General features: G+C 39.0%; 1 protein-coding gene and 1 pseudogene across 3 annotated transcripts in view; one reads left to right on the forward strand and one right to left on the reverse strand.

The window, feature by feature from the left end:
• Nucleotides 1-21280, forward strand: part of Rlf (RLF zinc finger) — a 69881-nt gene that overhangs the window by 34844 nt on the left and 13757 nt on the right. The window contains exons 1-3 of one of the 3 annotated variants that reach the window (XM_042677299.1): nucleotides 2283-2358; nucleotides 3293-3495; nucleotides 16624-16760. In XM_042677299.1, coding sequence (XP_042533233.1) covers nucleotides 3334-3495; nucleotides 16624-16760 — 299 coding nt within the window. In that variant the 5' untranslated portion in view covers nucleotides 2283-2358; nucleotides 3293-3333. Of the gene's footprint in view, nucleotides 1-2282; nucleotides 2359-3292; nucleotides 3496-16623; nucleotides 16761-21280 lie in introns of those variants that run through there. The other 2 variants (XM_042677293.1, XM_042677308.1) reach the window with 2 other exon arrangements.
• Nucleotides 5320-5820, reverse strand: LOC122108070 (annotated as a pseudogene).

The following is a 21280-nucleotide window of genomic DNA, read 5'->3' on the forward strand; positions in this document are numbered from 1 at the left end:
TTAAAGATAAAGAGTCTCATGCACTTTTCTGCCCAGTCTGGTATCAAACTGTGATTCTTAGATCTCAGCCTCCAGAGTAGCTAGGATTATAGGCGTGAACCATTGGCACCCAGTGGTAGGGTTCTTTTTAAAGTGACTTAAATGTGGTAATATGAGCCAGGCACAGGTGGTTCACGCCTGTAATCCTAGCTACTCATGAAGCTGAGACCTGAAGAGCTCAATTCAAAGCCAGCCTGGGCAGAAAAGTCCATAAGACTAACCTCCAACTAACCATCAAAAAGTTAGAATTAGCTGGGGCTCACTCCTGTAATCTTAGCTACTCAGGAGGCTGAGATCTGAGGATCACAGTTCAAAGCCAGCCCAGGCAGGCAAGGCCATGAGATTCTTCCCTCCAATTAACTACCAGAAAACTGGAAGTGGCCCTGTGGCCCAAGTGCCTTGAGCTGAAGAGGATAGGGACAGTGCCAAGGCCCAGAATTCAAGCCCCATGACCGACAGGAAAAAAAAAAAAAAGCTACAAGTGGAGCTGTGACTCAAGTGGTAGAATGCTGCCCTTGAGCACAACAGCTCAGAGACATTGTCCAGGGCCTGAACTCAAACCCCAGGACTGGCACACATACAAAAAAGAATCTGGTTATATGATTATACAGAAGATAAAGTGATGTCTGTCGCATACCTTGTTTTTCTTTGAGATGAGGTCTTACCACATATCCCAGGTTGGCCTCAAAATCATGATTTTTTTGCCTTTGCCTCTCAATTGCCTCCCATGCACCATGCATGGCTTTGTAACAGAAATGAGTCAGTAAAAGGAAAGGCAAAGGAGTCTTAAGTGATGAGGACCCTATAGGAATTTTTAAATTTTTATATTAAATTCTTGAACAAAATTAATAAAAAGTTCATGATTAAGACTGAGACTTGTCAATAAATACTTATTGAAACACATGATATGTCCTGTGCCTCTCCCCAACCTTGTTTTTTTTTTTTTTTTTTTTTTTTTTTGAGGTGCTGGAGATCAAACCAAACATTGGGCATTAGGCAGTTGATACACTTTTTTTTTTTTTTTTTTTCTTTTTGCTTATGTGGTGCTGAGGAATCGAACCCAGGGCCTCATGCATGCAAGGCAAGCGCTCTACCACTGAGCCACCTTCCCAGCCCAGTTGATACACTTTTGAGATACATCCACATCCACTTTCACACACACACTTACATATTATATCTAAATGATTTTTTTTAAATCAAAATTTAGTTGTGCTATTTGATATAATGGGACTGGAGATACGGCACAATAGTATGCTACTTGGCTAGCGTGCATAAAACTCTAGAATTGATTCCTAGCACTGCAAAAATGAAAAAAAAAATACAGCAATGCAGTTGCAATTTATTAAGTAAAAGTAGTTTTATCTCTTAGAGATAATAACTATAATTTGAAAAGTTCCTACTATGTGTTGGGCACTGTAGCTGTGCTTTCCTATCTCATTCAATATATAAAACACGTGAAAGGTCACACATACCCAAGACCATATAATTAAAATTGTCCAAATAGAATTTGGACACAGATAAGGTATAAAAGCTTTGACTAGATATTGATAACCCTTCAGTTGCTAAGTACATAGTTTTCTTAAGTATGTTTAATATACAAAACATTATTAGTTCTGTAGAGAATAAGTTAACAAGACATGGTAAGAGAGATGGTAAGACATGGTAAGATTATAAGAGAGACCGACAGAGATTGACAAGAGTGTTACCTACCTTAAAAATAACTTTTAAAAACTTGTTCAATCACTGGGTTTCTTGTTAGAAAAATAAAATTTAAAGCCGTATTCTAGATCTAAACAATCAATATGCATTTTAATAAACTCTCCAGGTGATTCAGTAGGTACACTCTCAAGTCTGAGAAACTGGATTACCTTAACCACCTAAAGGTATTTATTTACTTACTGGCTGGCTTGACATGCCAAATTCCAGCCTTTTCTTTTATAATATGTACTGTCACACACTTGTTGAATATTTCCTATTCAGAAATTAAGTGCTTGTTCAGAGCATTGTACACTCATTGCTTAGTTGCTTATTACTCAGCCTACTCAGAACAGCATTTTCCAAAGTGTGTACTAAACCAGGAACATATGTTTTACTGGGTACTGATAATATGTATAAAAGGGTTCTCTGGTCAAATCAGTTTGGGAATTATTGGGTTAAACAAAAAGTGAACAGTTTTCTTTATTGCAGGACTGTTCAGAGATTTGACCAAGGAATCCTTTTTTTTTTCTAGGAGTATCTCTCAGGTCTTTTGGTCGGTGGAACACACTTTGAGAAATGCCTGGTTTAGAGGAAACAGCACCACTGGCTTTGGAATCCTTGGCAAGTCACCTAACCTGAATATTAATTTTCCTAACCTTAAAGTGGAGATAATACTTGCCTTGGTGGTGGTGTGAAGAATAAATGAGAGGTATATAAAAGCATCTGGCATAAAACTTGGTATTGCCTAAGTACTCAATTGATAGGCATTAATATTCAATAGGTTACTTTTTGTATCTTCTTGCATTTAAGTTATAGTTTATTTCACCATTCCTATTTTCATTAGAAAGTGAAAGAGATGGTCAAATAATTTTTGTTCAGAGTGAAATTAATGATCATATGGAAATCATTAGCAAATTTATTTTTCAGTCATCTTTATTAGAGAAATATTAAGACCAGAATTATCTTCCCACTTACATCAACTGAATTTTCATTAAGCAAAAGCAAACCAATAAGCCAGGTGCTGTTGGCTTACACCTGTATCCTAGTTACTCAGGAGGCTGAGATCTTAGGATCATGGTTTAAAGCAAGCTGAGGCAGGAAAGTCCATGAGACTCTTTATCTCCAGTTAACCACCAAAAGCCAGAAGTGGAGCTGTGGCTCAAGTGGTACAGCAGTAGTCTTGAACAAAAAAGCTTGGGGACAGTGCCCAGGCCCTGAGTTCAAGCCCCAGGACCAGCACAACCAATAATAAGAAATGTTCACTTTAAGACTGACATGTAGCTGGGCATGGTGGCTCAAGCCGTATAAATCCAATCTGCTAAAGAGACTGAGATCTGAGGTTCATGGTTTCAAGCCAGCCTGGGCAGTCCATTAAATTTTTATGTCCAATTAACCAGCAAAAAGCTGGAAGTGGAGCTTGGCTCAAATGGTAGAGCCACCAGCTTTGAGCAAAAAAGCTAAAGGACAGTACTGACTTCCCATACTGACATTAAAAAAAAAAAAGGCTTGACATGTTATGTGGTATATTATCATAGTGCTTTTTTTCTTTTTCTAGTCAATAAGTTGATTGCACAAGAAGGACCTTCTTTCCTGCAAATGCGAATAAAACATTTGTTGAAATCTAACTGCATACACCAGGCTACTTCTTTATCAAAATTGTGTGCAGAATCTAAAGAAATTGCACATGTCTCGTCTTTTCAGCAAGCTTATATCACATGTTTATGTTCAATGCTCCCTAGTGAAGATGCTATTAAGGAGGTAAGTAAATTTTAAGATAACATAGTAGTCATACTTGCAATTATTTAATAATTTGTAGAGATATTGTATTTTTTTCCCATCAGAATGAAAAACAAGATTTATTTTTAAGCTAGTAAAAATTACTTAATTGTACTTCTAACAGTTTTAATAAATGTAACATTGTCTTCTAAGTGGACTTGAAAAGTAAATAATTAAGAAATATAAATGATGTTTAAATGTCTGGGTGATAGTCTACTGTTAAATCTTCAAATGTGAAAGATTTTTCTTCTTTCAGTAATTTTATTCTAATTAGGAAAACTGTTAATAGTGGCATCAAAGTATATAAACTAAGGAGAATAATGGGACTTAATTTAGTTTAATTAGCATTTAGCTTTATACATTGAACTCTGAGCAGACAGTTGTTGGACTTAAGACTCCCTGAATGTATTTTGAGTAACAATTAAATGGCCAAACTGGGTGCCATGGAAAATAATATTGTTGATATTTTAAGCATTGTATTATTGATCATATTAAATGCTTCCTTAAACAGTCTAAATTATGCCAGGTGCCAGTGGCTCATTCTCTGTAACCTTAACTACCTAGGAGGCTGAGATCTGAGGATTGTGGTTTGAAACCAGCCCTAACAGCAAATTTTGTGAGATTCCTACTTCCAATTAACCACCAAGCCACAGGACTGGTACAAATAACAAAAATCTAAATCATTATTTTTCTTAGAAAATTTGAAATAATTTTTTCATATACATACATACATACATATATATGTATGTATATATATATGGTTAGTTGGACATAAGAATCCCACAGACTTTTCTGCCTGGCTGGCTTTGAACCATGATCCTCAGATCTCAGCCTCCTACGTAGCTAGGATCACAGGTTGAAAACCACTGGCTCCCAGCATATTGAAAAGATTTTTTGGGGGGGGTGTGTATGGTGGGGTAGCGTCAGTTTTCTAGTAATTTTTTAATTAATTAGGAATACTTGTTTTTTTATCATTTACTTTATTTTTTTCACCTGCTATTTAGATTTAACTCAGATATTCTCACTTTATTTCTGTATTTAATTTTTTTCCTAAATGTAAGAATCCCAAGAATCTAGTCCTGTGCTTAAATTTTTATGATAATTTTAGCTGTACATATTCTACTGTATACTTCGTTCCCTTTACTATACAAACCACACTAGATTGACTAGGATCTACTGATCTTACCACCTTTTCATTTTGCATCATACCTGTCAGGTACTAATTTCTTTTTTTTGGGGGGGGGGAGGTGGGTCCAGTCGTGGGGCCTGAACTCTGGGCCTGGGTGCTTTCAGCTCTTCAGCTCAAGGCTAGCACTCTACCACTTGAGCCATAGCACCACTTCCGGCTTTTTTTTTCTTTTTGCTTATGTGGTGCTGGGGAATTGAACCCAGGGCCTCAGGCATGCAAGGCAAGCGCTCTACCACTGAGCCACCTTCCCAGCCCTAATTTCTCTTTTTTATTCTGCTTTTCTGTAAGTAGTTAGGATTACTTCATGGTCTATACTTTTGTCCTTTGTTAGTTTCTCCTTTATTCATATCTGCTTGATTACTATAAATCACAACTTTTTTTTTCTGGCTACAGGTTTATTTTTTATTTATTTTTTGGGGAGGTCTGGTCAGGGCCTGAACTTTGGGCCTGGGCACTGTCCCTCAGCTCTTCAGCTCAAGGCTAGCGCTTTACTACTTGAGTCACAGCACCACTTCCAGCTTTTTTTTTCTTTTTGCTTATGTAGTACTGAGGAATCGAACCCAGGGCCTCATGCATGCAAGGCAAGCACTGTACCACTGAACCACCTTCCCAGCCCCTGGCTACAAGTTTATTCAACACAAAACAATCCTCTCCATCTTTACTGGGGTGGCTGACCACGTCCCCGACCAAATCCACCTCTAAACGGGAATTCACTTGCTGACCCAGCCCCAGCCATGGCTTTCTTGTCAGCACCAGGGGGCACAGCACTCCGTCTGTAGTGTCTCTGTCAGCTTCACCTCTTGTGAGTCTTGCAGGCTGCTCGCCCTCCAGACCTTTTGGCTGAGGCCTTCCAGTCTCAGGTTGGCTGCGGTGCAAGGTAGCAGGTACAATCTCAGGAGGCAGGTAGAGGTAATCACGGAGATACTGGATACCCTCGTTGGATAGGTACCAATAAAAATGCCTCCAGGCAAACTGTTCTTCATGTAGCCCTGAGACTTGAGAGACTGCATGGCTTTCATGAGGTGAAGGTTGGGCACACTCTTGTCTGCCAGTTCTGGGTGCCTCCTCCTTAAAAAGGAGTAATAAGTGGCAATCCAGTTTTTCTTGGGCGTCAACATCACAGCAGCTTCAGGGTCTGAGGCCGAGACTGGAAAGGAAAGGCTAAATCACAACTTTTTTTTTTTTTGGTCTGATCGTGGGGCCTGAACTCTGGGCCTGAGCGCTGTCCCTTAGCTCTTCAGCTCAAGGCTAGCATGCTACACCACTTGAGCCATAGCACCACTTCCGGCTTTTTTTTTCTGCTTAGGTGGTGCTGAGGAATCGAACCCAGGACCACATGCATGCAAGGCAAGAGCTCTACCACTGAGCCAACTTCTCAGCCCAATCACAACTTTTTATATTGACTTGTGTGCACAGGGCCAATTAAATGGAGAAAACTTCCAACTAATTTCACTTTAAGTAAATCAGTTATATTTCTTTATTCCATCCACTTTCCCATCCTCTCAGATTACTGTTTCTTGTCTTTGTCCCTTATCTTCAAGCTTATATTTTACTGTTTTCTGCCCCATCTAACAATTCTTTATTGATGAACGTGTCTTTTATTTTTCTGTGGAAAGTGAAGGATTTGCAAGAGAAAAAGTTTCTTCTGTAACATCTGTTTACTTCTGTATCCATGTATACATAATTCCTCCTTTGTTAAGGAAGAAATTCCTTATCAGATTTTACTGGCTATTGCATTGACTACCAGTAATGCTGCAACAGTTAAAAAAATGATACTGAGGTTTGAACTCAGGACCTCCCATATACTAAGCATGTGCTCTGTGACTTGAGCCACACCTTCATTCCTTTAGTTTTCAGAGAGGGTCTTGAAATAATGCCTGGCTTCACTATAGATGGTGATCCTCTCAAGTAGCTGGAATCAGAGGCATGTGACTCCATCACCTGGTTTATTGGTTGAGATTGGGTCTCAATAACTACCTTCTACCCTAGCTATCCTTGAACTGTTATATTCATGATCTTTACCCTCTCTAGTAGTGGGATTGCAAGTGTGAGCCACTATACTACCTGAAGTTATCCTTTTCTCTATCATATTATCAGTTTTTCTTTCATCAGCATTTTTTCCCCCTGTTTATGTGGTACTGAGGAATCAAACCCAGGGCTTCATGCTTGCTAGGCAAGCACTCTACCACTAAGACACATTCCCAGCCCTCATTCATCAGCATTTTGGGGTTTTTTTTTTGGCCCAGTCGTGGGCCTGAACTCTGGGCCTGGGTGCTGTCCCTCAGCTCTTCAGCTCAAGACTAGCGCTCTACCACTTGAGCCACAGCACCACTTCTGGCTTTTTTTCTTTTTGCTTATGTGGTGCTGAGGAATTGAACCCAGGGCCTCATGCATGCAAGGCAAGCACTCTACCACTGAGCCACCTTCTCAGCCCCTTCATCAGCATTTTTATTAACTTTTTTTTTGGTCAGTTGTGGGGCCTGAACTCTGGACCTGGGCACTTGTCCCTGCTCTTCAGCTGTAGACCAGCACTCTACCACGTGAGCCTCAGCCTTCTGGCTTTTTCTGCTTATGTGGTGCTGAGAACCCAGGGCCTCATGCATGCAAGGCAAGCACTCTACCTCTGAGCCACCTTCCCAGCTCCTTTTATTAACTTCTTAAATTTTGAAAAAATAAATCTTGAGAGCCTACTTCCCCTTCTAGCCACTGCCCAATTTCTCCCTTGGCCTTCTAAGCATTATTTCTTGAACTGCTGTTGAACATTTTTCTGTCTTTAAGGCATTCTAAAAGAAAATTTTCCTCTGCCAGTTCATCATATCATTAAATCTGATGTTGACTTTTTAGATTATGTCTTAACAGCTTAACTTTTCAACTTTGTCTCTTTAACAGTTTTTGACTTGGGTAGCACAGTATCCTGACTTTCTAACTACTTTGACTACTTGCTCTAGTACCCAGTGAGTCTGTCATTGATCAACATTTCTCTTTACCTACACTTCCTTGATTATCTAGTCTCCAGGCTGAATACAAAGTGTTTCTCTCCAGCAATGGTCTTCTTAAATTTGTTGATCTGAAGATTTTTCACAAGTTATATTTGTTTCTGGTCATTCAGAAATGATGAGCTTGGCTGTAGAGTTCTGAAACTCCCTTTTGGCTGGCAGATTACTTAATTGGATTAATTGGGGACTGAAGGTTATGTTTTAGTCACAATATGTAAGCTTAAATCCTTTCATTGACAGCTACTAGCCATCCAACCTTGCACAAGTAGCTGCTTTTTTTTCATCTGTAAAGTTGCCAAAACAATAGTAACTATATTACCAAATGGCTAGATAGTTCAAAAGAGATACAAGACCAAAAGCCCTAACACAGTTCCTAGCATATATCATGGACACTAAATAGATTCTGTAACTAAGAAGACACACTCAAGAAGACTGATCAGAGGTAAAATACAGATTTAGATAGAGCTTTGCATGGTGTACACAGAGATACTTAGCCTTTTATAACGTCATTTTCATTAAAAAAAAAATCATAAGGCATTAATGATAAACCTGTGTGCTGATTTGTCTGTTTGCCATGTCAGGTAGAGTAAGCAGATAGACTACTGATCCCTACTAGCGGCTGTACTATTTTGTGTTTGGGAAACTTAGAGTAAGATGTGTAATAGTCTTAGTATCGGAGACATAACAAAAGAAGTAGCTACACCCTGGATTTTATTCCTCCCCATTAATCTCTCAATTTTTGTTTATTTAAAACCTGTTTTGTTTCCAACATTGTAGTAGGCATTGGCAACTACAGAAGTGTACGTGGCTAGTTTTGGGGGAAGGGGTTTGCTCAGAAACAGTTATAGGAGGGCTGGGAAGGTAGCTCAGTGGTAGAGTGCTTGCCTTGCATGCCTGAGGCCCTGGGTTCAATTCCTCAGCACCACATAAGCAAAAAGAATAAAGCCAGTAGTGGCACTGTGGCTCAAGTGGTAGAGCACTAGCTTTCAGCTGAAGAGCTGAGGGACAGTGCCCAGGCCCAGAGTTCAGGCCCCATGACCGGACCCAAAAAAAAAAAAGAAACAGTTATAGGAAGAATTCAGTTCCTTGCTACCACATAAACACAAAATAAAAATTAAAGAAGAAAGAAAGGCTTAAGGTTAATTGTTGGGTAGCAAAAGTATAGATATCAATGTATTCTTTGCAAGAGCTCACTAGAGAATATCTTCCTTGGGTCAGAATGTGTATTTTGATCCTATAAGAAGTAAGATGTGTTGGGTGGGGAGAAAGAGGACCTCAAATTTTATTTATTTTGGTCAGTTATGGGGCTTGAACTCAGAGCTGTGGCGCTCTCCCTGAGCCTCTTTGTGCTTAAGACTAGTGCTCTACCACTTGAGCCACGGCACCATTTCCGATTTTCCTGTGGTTAATTGCACACATTTTTTTTTTTTTCTGAAATGAAGTTTTTATTTTTTATTTTTCTTGCTCACATTTTTTTTTCTGCCTTGATTTCTTTCAGTTGAACCTTTATTATGACAGGACAAAAACCTCCACTATTTCTTTTCATGCCCAATTAAAAACATGAGATAAGAAGACATAGATTATATATAAGCATACAAAATAAAAGTAGGGAAAAAGCATACATAGAGTAAAACAGCATTGTTTTGAACATTCATTTGTATTCAGTCCAGAAGAATCACAGAGAAGAAGGCAGGAAGCTGGGTTTTACTGACACTCCAAATTGTGCCGGGAGTGTCCAATTGCACACATTTTTAAGGGATGTGTATGTATGGTAATTAATTTCTTATCCAGTGATGCTTTCTCTTGCAATTGACAACTTTGGGATAATATTAGTCACTAGATGTTCATCAGTTGGAGCTTTAAAGCAGCTATTTTAAGGTATCCTAGTTACATATTTGGCATTTGCTTCTGCTCTCTTCTGGAGAAGAGTTATTATCTTTAGGAGCAGCTGGGAATAAAAGTTCTTTGTATGTTGGCTCCTGTGGGTATCCCAGTAATGGGTGTTTGTAATGAGAAACCTCTGCTGGGGACAGTTTTGCCAAACACATACAATCGAGATTAATTGACTTGAGTCATGTGAAAGCCAGGATTCAGAATCATAAAAAGGCCTGTCAAACCCGGCACCAGTGGCTCACAACTGTAATCCTAGCTACTCCGGAGACTTGAGATCTGAGGATCTTGGTTCAAAGCCAGCTCTGGCAGCAAAGTCCGTGACACTCTTATCAGCTGAAGAGCTGAGGGACAGCTCCCAGGCCCAGAGTTCAAATCCCATTTCCGACCAAAAAAAAAAAAAAAAAGGCCTGTCAGAAATCAGGTACATCTAGAAAGCAGAAGAATATCTTATAGTCCTGGGGTTCTAGATTGTAGTATTTTATTTATATGGAATTTTGAGAAATGATATTGCTATTAATTTTACATGTGATTTTATTAAAAGTTACAATGGTCAAGTGGATGATTCTGGTTTTCTTCACTAAAGCAGGAAATCTTTGCAAAGATTAAATTTTCAACAGATAAAACAAAGAATAAGAGCCAAGCTCCCAGGGGCTCACGCCTATAATCCTACTCAGGAAACTCAGATCTGAGGATCACGGTTTGAAGCCAGCCTGCGCAGGAAAGTCTAAGAGACTCTTATCTACAATAAACTACTCAAAAAATGGTCAAGGTGGCATTGTGGCTCAAATGATAGAGTGCTAGCCTTGAGTAAAATAAGCTTAAGGACAACACCCAGGACCTGGATTCAAGCACCAAGACCAGAAAATAATAATAATATTTTAAACATGAAGTGCTCCTATTATTTTAAACACTCAGACAAGACATTAATTAATTAGAAACAGAACCAAGAATTCTGTCAATGTAGGGGGCGGGGGTCTCTTTCATGGTTAATTTCTAAATGAACTTCATCTTCAGTATCTAACGTTGTTGTTAGATGTAATCGCAGAGATTTATTTCTTATCTTGATGGAGAAGAGAGAAGACAAACATGATATAATTTGCTTGCTGGTTTTACACTATTGGGAATTGACAGAGTCACTAGGTACAAATGATAAACACAGCAAATACATTTAAACAGGAACCATAGGGAATTTACTTTGGGATAGGAGAAAAAGCAAATAAATATTTTAGGTATAGCTTAAATAAAAAGCAAGCTTAAGATTGAATCCTAATCTAGATCTAAAATAAAACTGGACGTGGAACCTATACTAGGGCTCTAATATTCACACACAGACTAAAGGAGGAGGAAACCCTCAGAGGAAGAGCCCAAAGGTGTAACTTCTCTGAAATTTAAAATCCTATTAAGTCTAGAGCTGGTGGCTCACCTGTACTCTTAGCTATTCAGGAGGCTGAGATCTGAGGATTGGGATTCAAAGCCTATCCAGGCAGGAAAGTCTGTGAGATCCTTATCTCCACTAAATTACCAGAAATGTCAGAAGTAGAGCTGTGACTCTAGTGGTAGAGCACTAGCCCTGAGCAAAAGGAGCTCCAGGACAGCACCCAAGCCGAGGTGAAGCCCTAGATAGATAGAAAGAAAGAAAGAAAGAAAGATAGGTAGATAGATAGATAGATAGATAGATAGATAGATAGATAGATAGATAGATAGATAGATAGAATAAAAAAATTACCAAGATTGAAACCTAAACCAGAAATGGTTACAATATCAGTAAATTTAAGATTACAGTCTTTAATACTTGTATTTCACTTCATCCTACAATTATTGGGTGGGGGGATGAGATTGTAAAGAAACTGAGGATTAACCTTTTTAAATATTTTAACATCTAGAGCAGTTGTTTATTTATTTTTTTTGCAGTTTATTTTAATACAGGGTTTTAGCTCTATAGTCTCAGTTGTAGTTGAATTCACCATCCATCCTATGTGTGTGCATTCTCTTTTTTTTTATTTTAATTTTTATTTTTTGTGAACATACTGTACAGAGGGGTTACAATTACATGGGCAAGATAATGAGTACATTTCTTATCAAGCATTGTACCCTCCTCCTTTGTTTACCCTTCACATCCCTTCCAAGCCTCCCCCCTCTCCCCCCCACATTCTCTCTTGTGTGCAAAGATTATAGGCAATGGGCTAGGCTTACCACACTCAGCTCAGAGTTGTTTTTTGTTTTTGTTTTGGTTAGTAGTAGGGAATTTGAACTCAGGACCTGGACACTGCCCCTGAGCTCTTCCGCTCAAAGATAGCAACTATATCATTTTGAGCCACAACACCACTTCCAGTTTTCTGGAGCTTAATTGGAGATAAGAGTCACAGACTTTCCTGCCTGGGCTGGCGTTGAACTACAGTCCTCAGATTTCAGCCTTCTGAGTAGCTTGGATTATAGGTGTGAGCCTTTGGTACCCAGCTCAGAGTTCTCTAAACAGCGTGTTAGGACATCTTGCTAGGGTTTAGTATGCATCTGAATTTCACTTCTAAGTCTCACTTTCATGGGTTATGTCTGTATTTTGGTGGATATGTGGTTTCACTGGGGTGGGGCAGGGATCATTATGAAATAACATTATTTTGAAAAATCTAGTAGGACATTTTAGTTTCTCTCAGATAACAGATAACAGTTTAAAGAAAAACATCAATGACTTTCTTTCATTTTTTCAGTTGGTTAATTTTGTTTTTTTTGTTTTTGTTTTGTCGGTCGTGGGGCTTGAACTCTGGGCCTGGGCGCTGTCCCTCAGCTCTTCAGCTCAAGGTGAGCGCTCTACCACTTGAGCTACAGCGCCACAGCGCCACTTCCGGTTTTCTGGTGGTTTATTGGAGATAGGAGTCTCACGGTTTCTCCTGCCCGGGCTGGCTTTGAACCACGGTCCTCAGATCTCAGCCTCCTGAGTAGCAAGAATTACAGGCGTGAGCCACCAGCGCCGGCTTAATTTTGGTTTTTGAGATGATGGTTCCTGACTATTGCCTTGACATTCTTTAATATTTTTTTTTTTAAAAAAAAGAGCACCTGGGAATTCTTATTCCAAATCATCCTAATTTTTTTCAAATATTTTAATGTAAAAAAATCCTCACCCTTGCTTATACCTATGTTCAACATTTGAAAACTATCTTTTCCATTTGCTTTACTTAGCTTTTTTCCCTGAACTATTTAAAAATTGAAGACATCATGGCACTTTATCTTGTATATACTCTCAGTTTCAAAACAAAAAAAGGGAAGCCTTTTATATTTTTACCAGTCTTACCTGGGAGTATATACATAAGTTGCAAACTTTTTTTTTTTTTTTTAGGAATGGAGTTAAACATTCAAGACAAAAAAATAAATATGAGCCAGGCACTGGTAGCTTACACTTGTAATCCTAGCTACTCAGGAGGCTGAGATCTGAGGATCACAGTTCAAAGCCAGCCCAGGCAGGAAAGACTATGAGACTCTTATCTTCAATTAATCACATAAAAAGGAAGAAGTGGTGGTGTGGCTCAAGTGTTAGAGAGCTAGCATTGACCCAAAGGAGCTCTGGGACAGCACCTAGGCCCAGAGATCCAGGCCCAGGACTGGCAAAAATTAAAAATACACACACATACACACACTTATAAGATCCTCCCAGGGTCTGGGAATGTGACTTAGTGGTTGAGTGCTTGCCTAGCATGCATCAAGCCCTGGGTTCAATTCCTCAGTACCACATACCAGAAAAAGCCAGAAGTAGCGCTGTGGCCAAGTGGTAGAGCGTTAGCCTTGAGCCAAATGAAGCTCAGAGAGAGTACCCAGACCTTGAGTTCAAGTCCCGGGACTGGCCAAAAAAAAAAGATCCTCACAGATCTGTACTGCAATACTAGTTCATATAGGTACACACACGTACACACACACACACACACACACACACACACACACACACGTGTACACACACACACACACACACACACATTTTGACTCCGTATGTAGTCCAGAGTAGCTTGATTCCGTATGTAGTCCAGAGTAGCCTCAAACTTGAATGCTGGGATTGGGATCATGGGCATTCACCATCATGCGTGGCTGGAGTAAGTTGGGGGGGGGGAGGGAAGACTTGTACCCTAAAGATTATAAAATGCTGCTAAAAGAAATTAGAGATCTAAATAAATGAAGCTGGAAGCTAGAAGTGAAGCTCACTCAGCTCACTTGCCTGCCCTATTTTGTCATCAACAGTAGAAAAAATAAAATATAAACAATAAAAACTAGGAAAGGGTTAGAGCATTCCATTTTCATGAACCAGAAGACTTAATTTGTTTAGATGGTAATACTGCATAGATAGATCTGTAATCCTATCCCTAGTAAATGTCCACCTTCCTTTTTTGCAGAAATTGATATAGTAATCTTGTAGAATACATGTACTTTCTTAACAGCTATAAAACGGAAGCACTAGTGCTAGGAGTCATATTTAGGAACAGAAGATTTTTCAAGGTTTTTGGTATTTGGGTTTTTGTTTTTGTTTTGGTGCTGGTCCTAGGGCTTAGACTCAGGGCCTGGGCACTTTCCCTAAGTTTTTTTGCTCAGAGGTAGTACTCCACCACTTGAGCTACAGCTCCACTTCTGGCGTTTTGGAAGTTAATTAGGGATGAAAGTCTCATGGACTTTCTTGCCCAGACTGGCTTCAAACCACAATCTTCAGATCTCAGCCTCCTGAAGAGCTAGGATTACAGGCATAAACCACCCGAACCCACCTTATTTCAGTATATTAAGTGTAAGTTCTTTTCCTAGATTCTCAGTGGAAAAAGCTTGTCAGCAGCCTTCGTTTTATTATTTTAAAAAGTGTTTTGTAGCATATGTTTGATTTTTTTTCAGTGCAACATTTAGTGCACTCGGAGGGGGCAGAAATGGGAGGGCAGGGATGGTAAGGGGAAACAAAGGAAGAGGCAACAATGCTTGATAAGAAATGTGCTCATTACCTTGCTCATGTAATTGTAACCCCTCTGTACAGTATTTTTTTTTGGGGGGGGGGTCCGGTCGTGGGGCCTAAACTCTGGGCCTGGGCGCTGTCCCTCAGCTCTTCAGCTCAAGGCTAGCACTCTACCACTTGAGCCACAGAGCCACTTCTGGCTTTTTCTTTTTGCTTATGTGGTGCTGAGGAATCGAACCCAGGGCCTCATGTATGCAAGGCAAGCACTATACCACTGAGCCACCTTCCCAGCCCCTGTACGCTATTTTCACAATAAAAAAATTTATTTAAAAAAATTTAGTGCACTAAGATTTAGTGTAACAATTAGTGTAATCATTTTACACTACTAGTGAGGTCTTAAAAGTTTTAATTTACCTGTATTTTTCCAGTTATTTATTTACTTTTTGTGTTTTTATGTAATCATGGAGCTTGAACTCAGGGCCTAGGCTTTTATGCTCAAGGCTGGTACTCTATGACTTGAGTCACAACTCACCTTCTAGCCTTATGCTTGTTAATTGGAAGTAAGAGTCTTAGGGAATTTTTTCCCTGGGCTGGCTTGAACTGAAATCCTCTGATCTCCTGAGTAGTTAGTATTACAAGTATGATCCACTAGCACATAGCCCCCCCCTTTTTTGGAGGGGGAGGGCATAGCCATCCTGGGGCTTGAACTCTAGGCCCGGGCACTGTCCCTGAGCTTCTTTTGCACAAGTATAGCTACCACTTGAGCCACAGCACCATTTACGGTTTTTTCTGAGTGGTTTACTGGAGAGAAGAGTCTTGTGGCCTTTCCTGCCTGGATTGGCTTTGAACCATGATCCTCAGATCTCAGTCTCCTGAGTAGCTAGGATTACAGACATGAGCCACCAATGCCTGGCAGCAGCCTTTTTATAGACATATTTATTGTTAACATGTTTTCCTTGCATCAGTTTCTATTCAGTGGGACTAGTTCATGGTAGAGTTTTTTGTGTAACCTTCCATCACAAGAACTCACTTCCCTTGCATATATTTATAGCCAGTAGCATAGGCCATTCCACTAGATTTACATTCATTCTATCATGCCCCAATACTTGGTTTTTCTTTTTCCATTTTTCCCCCCAGAGCTGAGGACTAAACTCAGGGCCTTGCATTTACCAAGCAAGTACTCTTCCATTGAGCTAAATCCCCAGCCCCTTCCATTTTTTTTTCCTTTTATTGATAACAGGGCTTGAATTTAAAGCTTTACTCTACTACTTGAGTCCACCTCCGGTCTGTTTGCTGGTTAATTAGAGATAAAAATTCTCAAGGATTTCCTGCCCAAGACTGGCTTCAAACCAGTATCCTCGGATCTCATACTCCTGAATAGTTAGGATTACAGGCTTGAGCCACTTGTGCCTGGCTTGCTACAAGATTACCATGTTTTTTAGCCATGCTCAGACAGTGGTTCTTTGAACTGGTTTCCTTTGGGTCTTTACTGGGAGTTTGGGTAAACCATGTATTTTACTATCTGTAACCAGAATAAAATTGAGAAGGAAAAGAATGGGGGGTAGGGGGAGGCAACCCTGAATCTCAGTTTCCCAGGAGGCTTAGGCAAGAGGATTGCAAATTCAAAGCCTATCAGGCACTTTAGAAGAACCCTGTCTCAAACTATAATTAGAAAGGCAGTAAGGGTTTGGAGATGTAGGCTCAGCTGTAGAATACTTTTCAAGCATGTGTGAGACTCTAGGTTTAATTCTTAGTGGACTGGGGAAGTGAGGGGGGATGATACTTCATATGAAACTAACTTTAGGTTATTACGTTTGATTTGACTGTATTATATGGTAGCAATGTTCCTGTATAATTTTTTTAAATGCGTAGTGTTTATGTCTGTATTGGAAATGTAAAGGAACTTCCTTATAAATTCTTTGTTCCTTTCTTGTCTTAATAATTTTGGATATGAAATACTCATGTCATGCTATTCAGCCATTAGTCAGTACAAGAGAATTATAATTCTTGCCTTATCAGTTATGAGAGATAGAAAATGTTGTAAAGAAGTTTCACATTACATAAAGTTTACAGGAAAAGTTACCATTTTCTTTTTAACTTAGTCATCTCATTTTTGATAGATTGCAAAGGTGGACTGCAAGGAAATACTAGACATCATATGTAATCTGGAATCTGAGGGTCAGGATAACACAGCATTTGTTCTTTGTACGACTTATCTTACCCAGCAGCTCCAAACAGCAAGTGTATATTGTTCTTGGTAAGTATATTTAGTTTGTATGTACATTGTTTGTTAGTTTATAGCATAGCATTTAGGGTTTATTTGAATAAAACCTTGCTTCCAAACAAAATCATTTAAATAAAAATATTTTTTCCTAGTCAAGAAAGGGTAAATAGTTCTCCTTGATCATCCTTAAATTATTGTTGACTCCAATGTCTCCTACCTTAAAGATAAAAATGTGAGTCATTTAGGTGTTAGACTATTTTCCCTTACATTTTTTAGCATTTTCTCTTAATGACTTGTTATTAGGAAGCTCACTAATGAAAAGGATTGATTTATGTAGGTTTCTGGTTCATATTTGCAAACAAAGGAAAGCATAGCTGTACAAGAAACTGAGATCTGAGGACCCAGGTCCAGACCAAAGTGGGCAGATAGATCCTTGAAACTCTTTATCTCAATTAACTATCAAAAAGCTGAAACTTGGCTAAAGTAGTAGAGTGATAGCCTAAAGTGGAAAAGGCTAATAAGCAAAAGCTTGAGGCCTTGAGTTGAAGCCCTAATACAGGCACCTAAAAAATAAATAAAATTACATTATTTTAGTTTTAATTTAGTCCTAAAACATAGGAAATCTCTAAAATATAACTTATCAGTAAGTCTATTGTGATGTGGTTAAGGCTATATATTAAAGAAAGGTGCTTCCTATATGGAAGAGTATGTAAGAGGGGACTGGGAAGGTGGCTCAGTGGTAGAGTGCTTCCTTTGCATACATGAGGCCCTGAGTTCAATTCCTCAGCACCACATAAGCAGAAAAAAGCTGGAAGTGACACTGTGGCTCAAGTGGTAGAGTGCTATCCTTGAGCTGAAGAACTGAGGGACAGTGCCCAGGCCCAGAGTTCAGGCTCTATGACTGACAAAAAAAAGAGTATGTAAGAGATGTACCCAGGAAGGAAGTAGTTTGAATGGGTTGGATTTGCGTAATCGTGATAAGAGAGTTCTGAGTTTTTCTAAACCTGATGATGGCTTAAAGCTGGAAACAATGTTTTCTTTAGGAAAAGCCTTTCCTATAGTTTATCTCCCACTGTTTTCCTATGACTACCTAGCTTTTCATTACTGTTTTATATGTTACTGTATTTTTATTTTTTTTGTTCATGCATGTGTGGCAGTCCTGGGACTTGAGTCAGGGCTTAGGAGCTGTCTGTGAACTTTTTTTGCTCAAGGCTAGCCTTCTGTCACTTGAGCCACAGCTCTACTTCTGGCTTTTTGTGGTTAATTGGAGATAAAAGTCTTAGGACTTTCCTGCCTAGGCTGGCTGAGATCCTTCCTGAGATCCTTAGATCTCAGCCTCCTGAGTAGCTAGCATTTCAGGCATGAGCCACAGGTGCCCAGATACTGTATTTCTTTTTGTTTACTATCTTATACTGAAATATTATTTGTGTGCTATAAATTATCTTGCCCAATCTTCATAATAATCATTGCACATCAGCTATAGACAGTAGGGAATCATAATGATCAGAAAAATCTCTTGATTGCCCAGAGTCTCTCAGCTAAAGTAATAAAGCCGAGATTCAGGCCTAAGTTCTTTGCTTCCTGATTCAATGCTTTCCTTCAGTCCATTATACCATATACCTCTTAAGATAAGGAGGATAGTAGGTTAGGACTTAATATATCTTACCAATATCTTTACTAAATAAAGAGATGATATAAGTAAAATGATTTGTTAAGTATCATCAAGATCTTTGGTAACTAAATCAAGAAATCTGGAGATGAGAGATTTTACCTTTAAAACAAATACACTTAGTTCAGGATCAGACTTCAATTTTTCTTGTATTTAAATTGATTTCATTGTTAATGAAAAATAATGTTACATTGAAAATTTTAATACAGATAAGTCATATATGGAATGTATTGTAGATTAGATTATAAATAATTTACAAAATACATTCATATAATTCCTTTAATACAAGTTCCCTTTGATAGTGCTATAATTGTTTTTCATCACTCTGACAATTGTTAGTAAGCTTCAGGATGATGTTGTTCCTTGTAATAGGAAATGATTAATAGAGATTTCCCTCTTGCCTTCTGAGGATCCTTGAGTAAAGGAAAGAAAATTATAGTTTCCTATTATTTCCAAAGGCTTTTTTTGGAGGGTGGGGGGATAGAGGGATATTAGAGGTAGAGTAGTCATCACATAAAACAATGCATTTTACCAGAGAGAGTTAATTCTAGAAATTCTGTTCAAATACGAAGATTCTTTTGTTGTGCTGAAGGTTTTCTGTACTTAGGAAAAGGACATAAGGAATATTTGTTTAAAAGAAGTCGCATTTATTTTAAAACATATCCTAGAATTTATTTCTTACAGGAGAGGGAAACCTTTTTTCTGCTAAGCCATCTGGATGTTTGTAACATAATTTGATTACTATGAAAAATTATCATCATAGGCAGACAGCTATAGGCAGCTGATGAAAAGTGGGAAGACTGTGTCTGTCCTGCCCTGATTTTTCGGGCTTCATAGGCCTGAGGGCCAGACATTCTCCACCTACGCCTGTAAGAATTATCAGTCTTAAATTTAATCACCATTGAAGATAATATTTGAAATCTAGACTATGTACTCATTACTCAGAACAATTTTTGTTTTCAGAAACTTCCTTCTGAGATATCTATAAACCATAATAGGTTAAAAAAAAAAACTTGCTATATTCCCCCACCCCCAACCCCACCCCACCATCCTATTCTGGGGCTTGCATTCAGGGCCTGGATACTGTCTCTGAGCTTCTTTTGCTCAAGGCTAGTGCTTTACCACTTGAGTTACAGTGCTACTTCCAGCCTTTTTTTTTCTGAATAATCTATTGGAGATAAGAATTTCTCACAGACTTTCCTGCCCAGGTTGGCTTCAAACCATGCTCCCCAGATCTCAACCTCCTGAGAAGCTAGGATTAACAGGTGTGAGTCACTAGCTCCCGGCTGCTGTATCATTCTTAAAATAAGCTAGCCCTAGTAGCTCACACCTATAATTCTGTTCTATCTGAGAGGTAGAAATCAGGACATGTATAGTTCTAGCCCAGGCATAAAGTTATAATGAGGCCTCATCTCAACTAATAAAAACTGGATGTAGAGTACACACTTGTTATTCCAGCTAGGTGGGAAACATAAATACTGTTTGTAGTCCAGACTGGCCAGGGCATAATGAGACCCTGTTTGGAACACTGAAAGCAAAGTTAGCTGAGAGTGTGGCTTAAGTAGTAGAGTACCTACCTTTATTCAAAGCCCAGTACCACCCCCCCCCCAAAAAAAAAAATATATATATATAACTTAGCTTATTCATTAACTTCATTAGTTTTTTGCTATCTGAAAAAAATGAAGTATTACAAGCATGCATACCATGTAGCATTTAGGTATCTGGCAATAGTAATGTAATAGCCATGCAAGTAATAAAGTAACCATTTTGAATGTTGATGTATTAAATCATGTGTAATTATTGTTGCTACTGTACAAACAATTATAATTATATATTGAATTATCAATTTATTGATTTGGAAGTCTAGAAGTTTTCAGGCCTCTACAGTAAGCTTTCAGTAAGCATTTGGCTGGCCCTTGTTTTCTGTAATATCTCTAAACTTAAATTTTCGTATGTTGAACATTTGGTTTCTTTGTTGTTTAGTTTTGGTAGTACTAGGGCTTGAACTCAAGGCCTTGCACCTATGCTTTTTGTTTTGTTTTGTGCGGTACTGGGGCTTGAACTGGGGCCTTAGCTTTTTTGCTCAAGGCAGGCAGTCCATCACATGAATCACAGCTTCACAGCTCTGCTTCTAGCTTTTTAATAGTTAATTTGGCAGTACAAATCTCATGAATTTTCAGCCTAGATGGCTTTGAACTGTGATCCTCAGATCTCAGACTCCAAAGTAGCTAGGATTACAGGCCTGAGACTGCGTGGACTCTGATCTTATTTATGCTTCCCACTACAGTTGGGATGACATCAGATAGACACAGCATCTTTTTTAACTGAGAATGGGACTTGTAAACTTTTACACAACCTGGCCTTGGACAACAGTCCTCTTGATCTTAGCCTCACAAGTGGTTAAAAAACTTGGATTTCAGTGGTGAGCCACTGCACCGGCTTACATTTTATTTCTTTTTTTTTTTTTTTTTTTTTTTGGGGTCTGGTCATGGGGCCTGATCTCTGGGCCTGGGCCCTGTCCCTCAGCTCTTCAGCTCAAGGCTAGCACTCTACCACTTGAGCCACAGCGCCACTTCCGGCTTTTTTCTTATGTGGTACTGAGTAATCAAACCCAGGGCCTCGAACATGCAAGGCAAGTGCTCTACCGCTGAGCCACCTTCCCAGCCCCTTACATTTTATTTCTTGAACAAAGTTTCCTTTTTTTTTCTTTTTTCTTGTCGGTCGTGGGGCTTGAACTCTGGGCCTGGGCCCTGTCCCTCAGCTCTTCAGCTCAGGGCGAGCGCTCTACCACTTGAGCTACCATTTTATTTCTTAAGATGTATTTACATATCATATTCTGTCCCAACTGGAGTATGGTATACCAGGATCATGTATGTTTAATTCA

Source organism: Dipodomys spectabilis, unplaced genomic scaffold (genome assembly GCF_019054845.1).
Source record: "Dipodomys spectabilis isolate Male_0828 unplaced genomic scaffold, ASM1905484v1 ptg000002l, whole genome shotgun sequence".
Classification (NCBI taxonomy): domain Eukaryota; kingdom Metazoa; phylum Chordata; class Mammalia; order Rodentia; family Heteromyidae; genus Dipodomys; species Dipodomys spectabilis.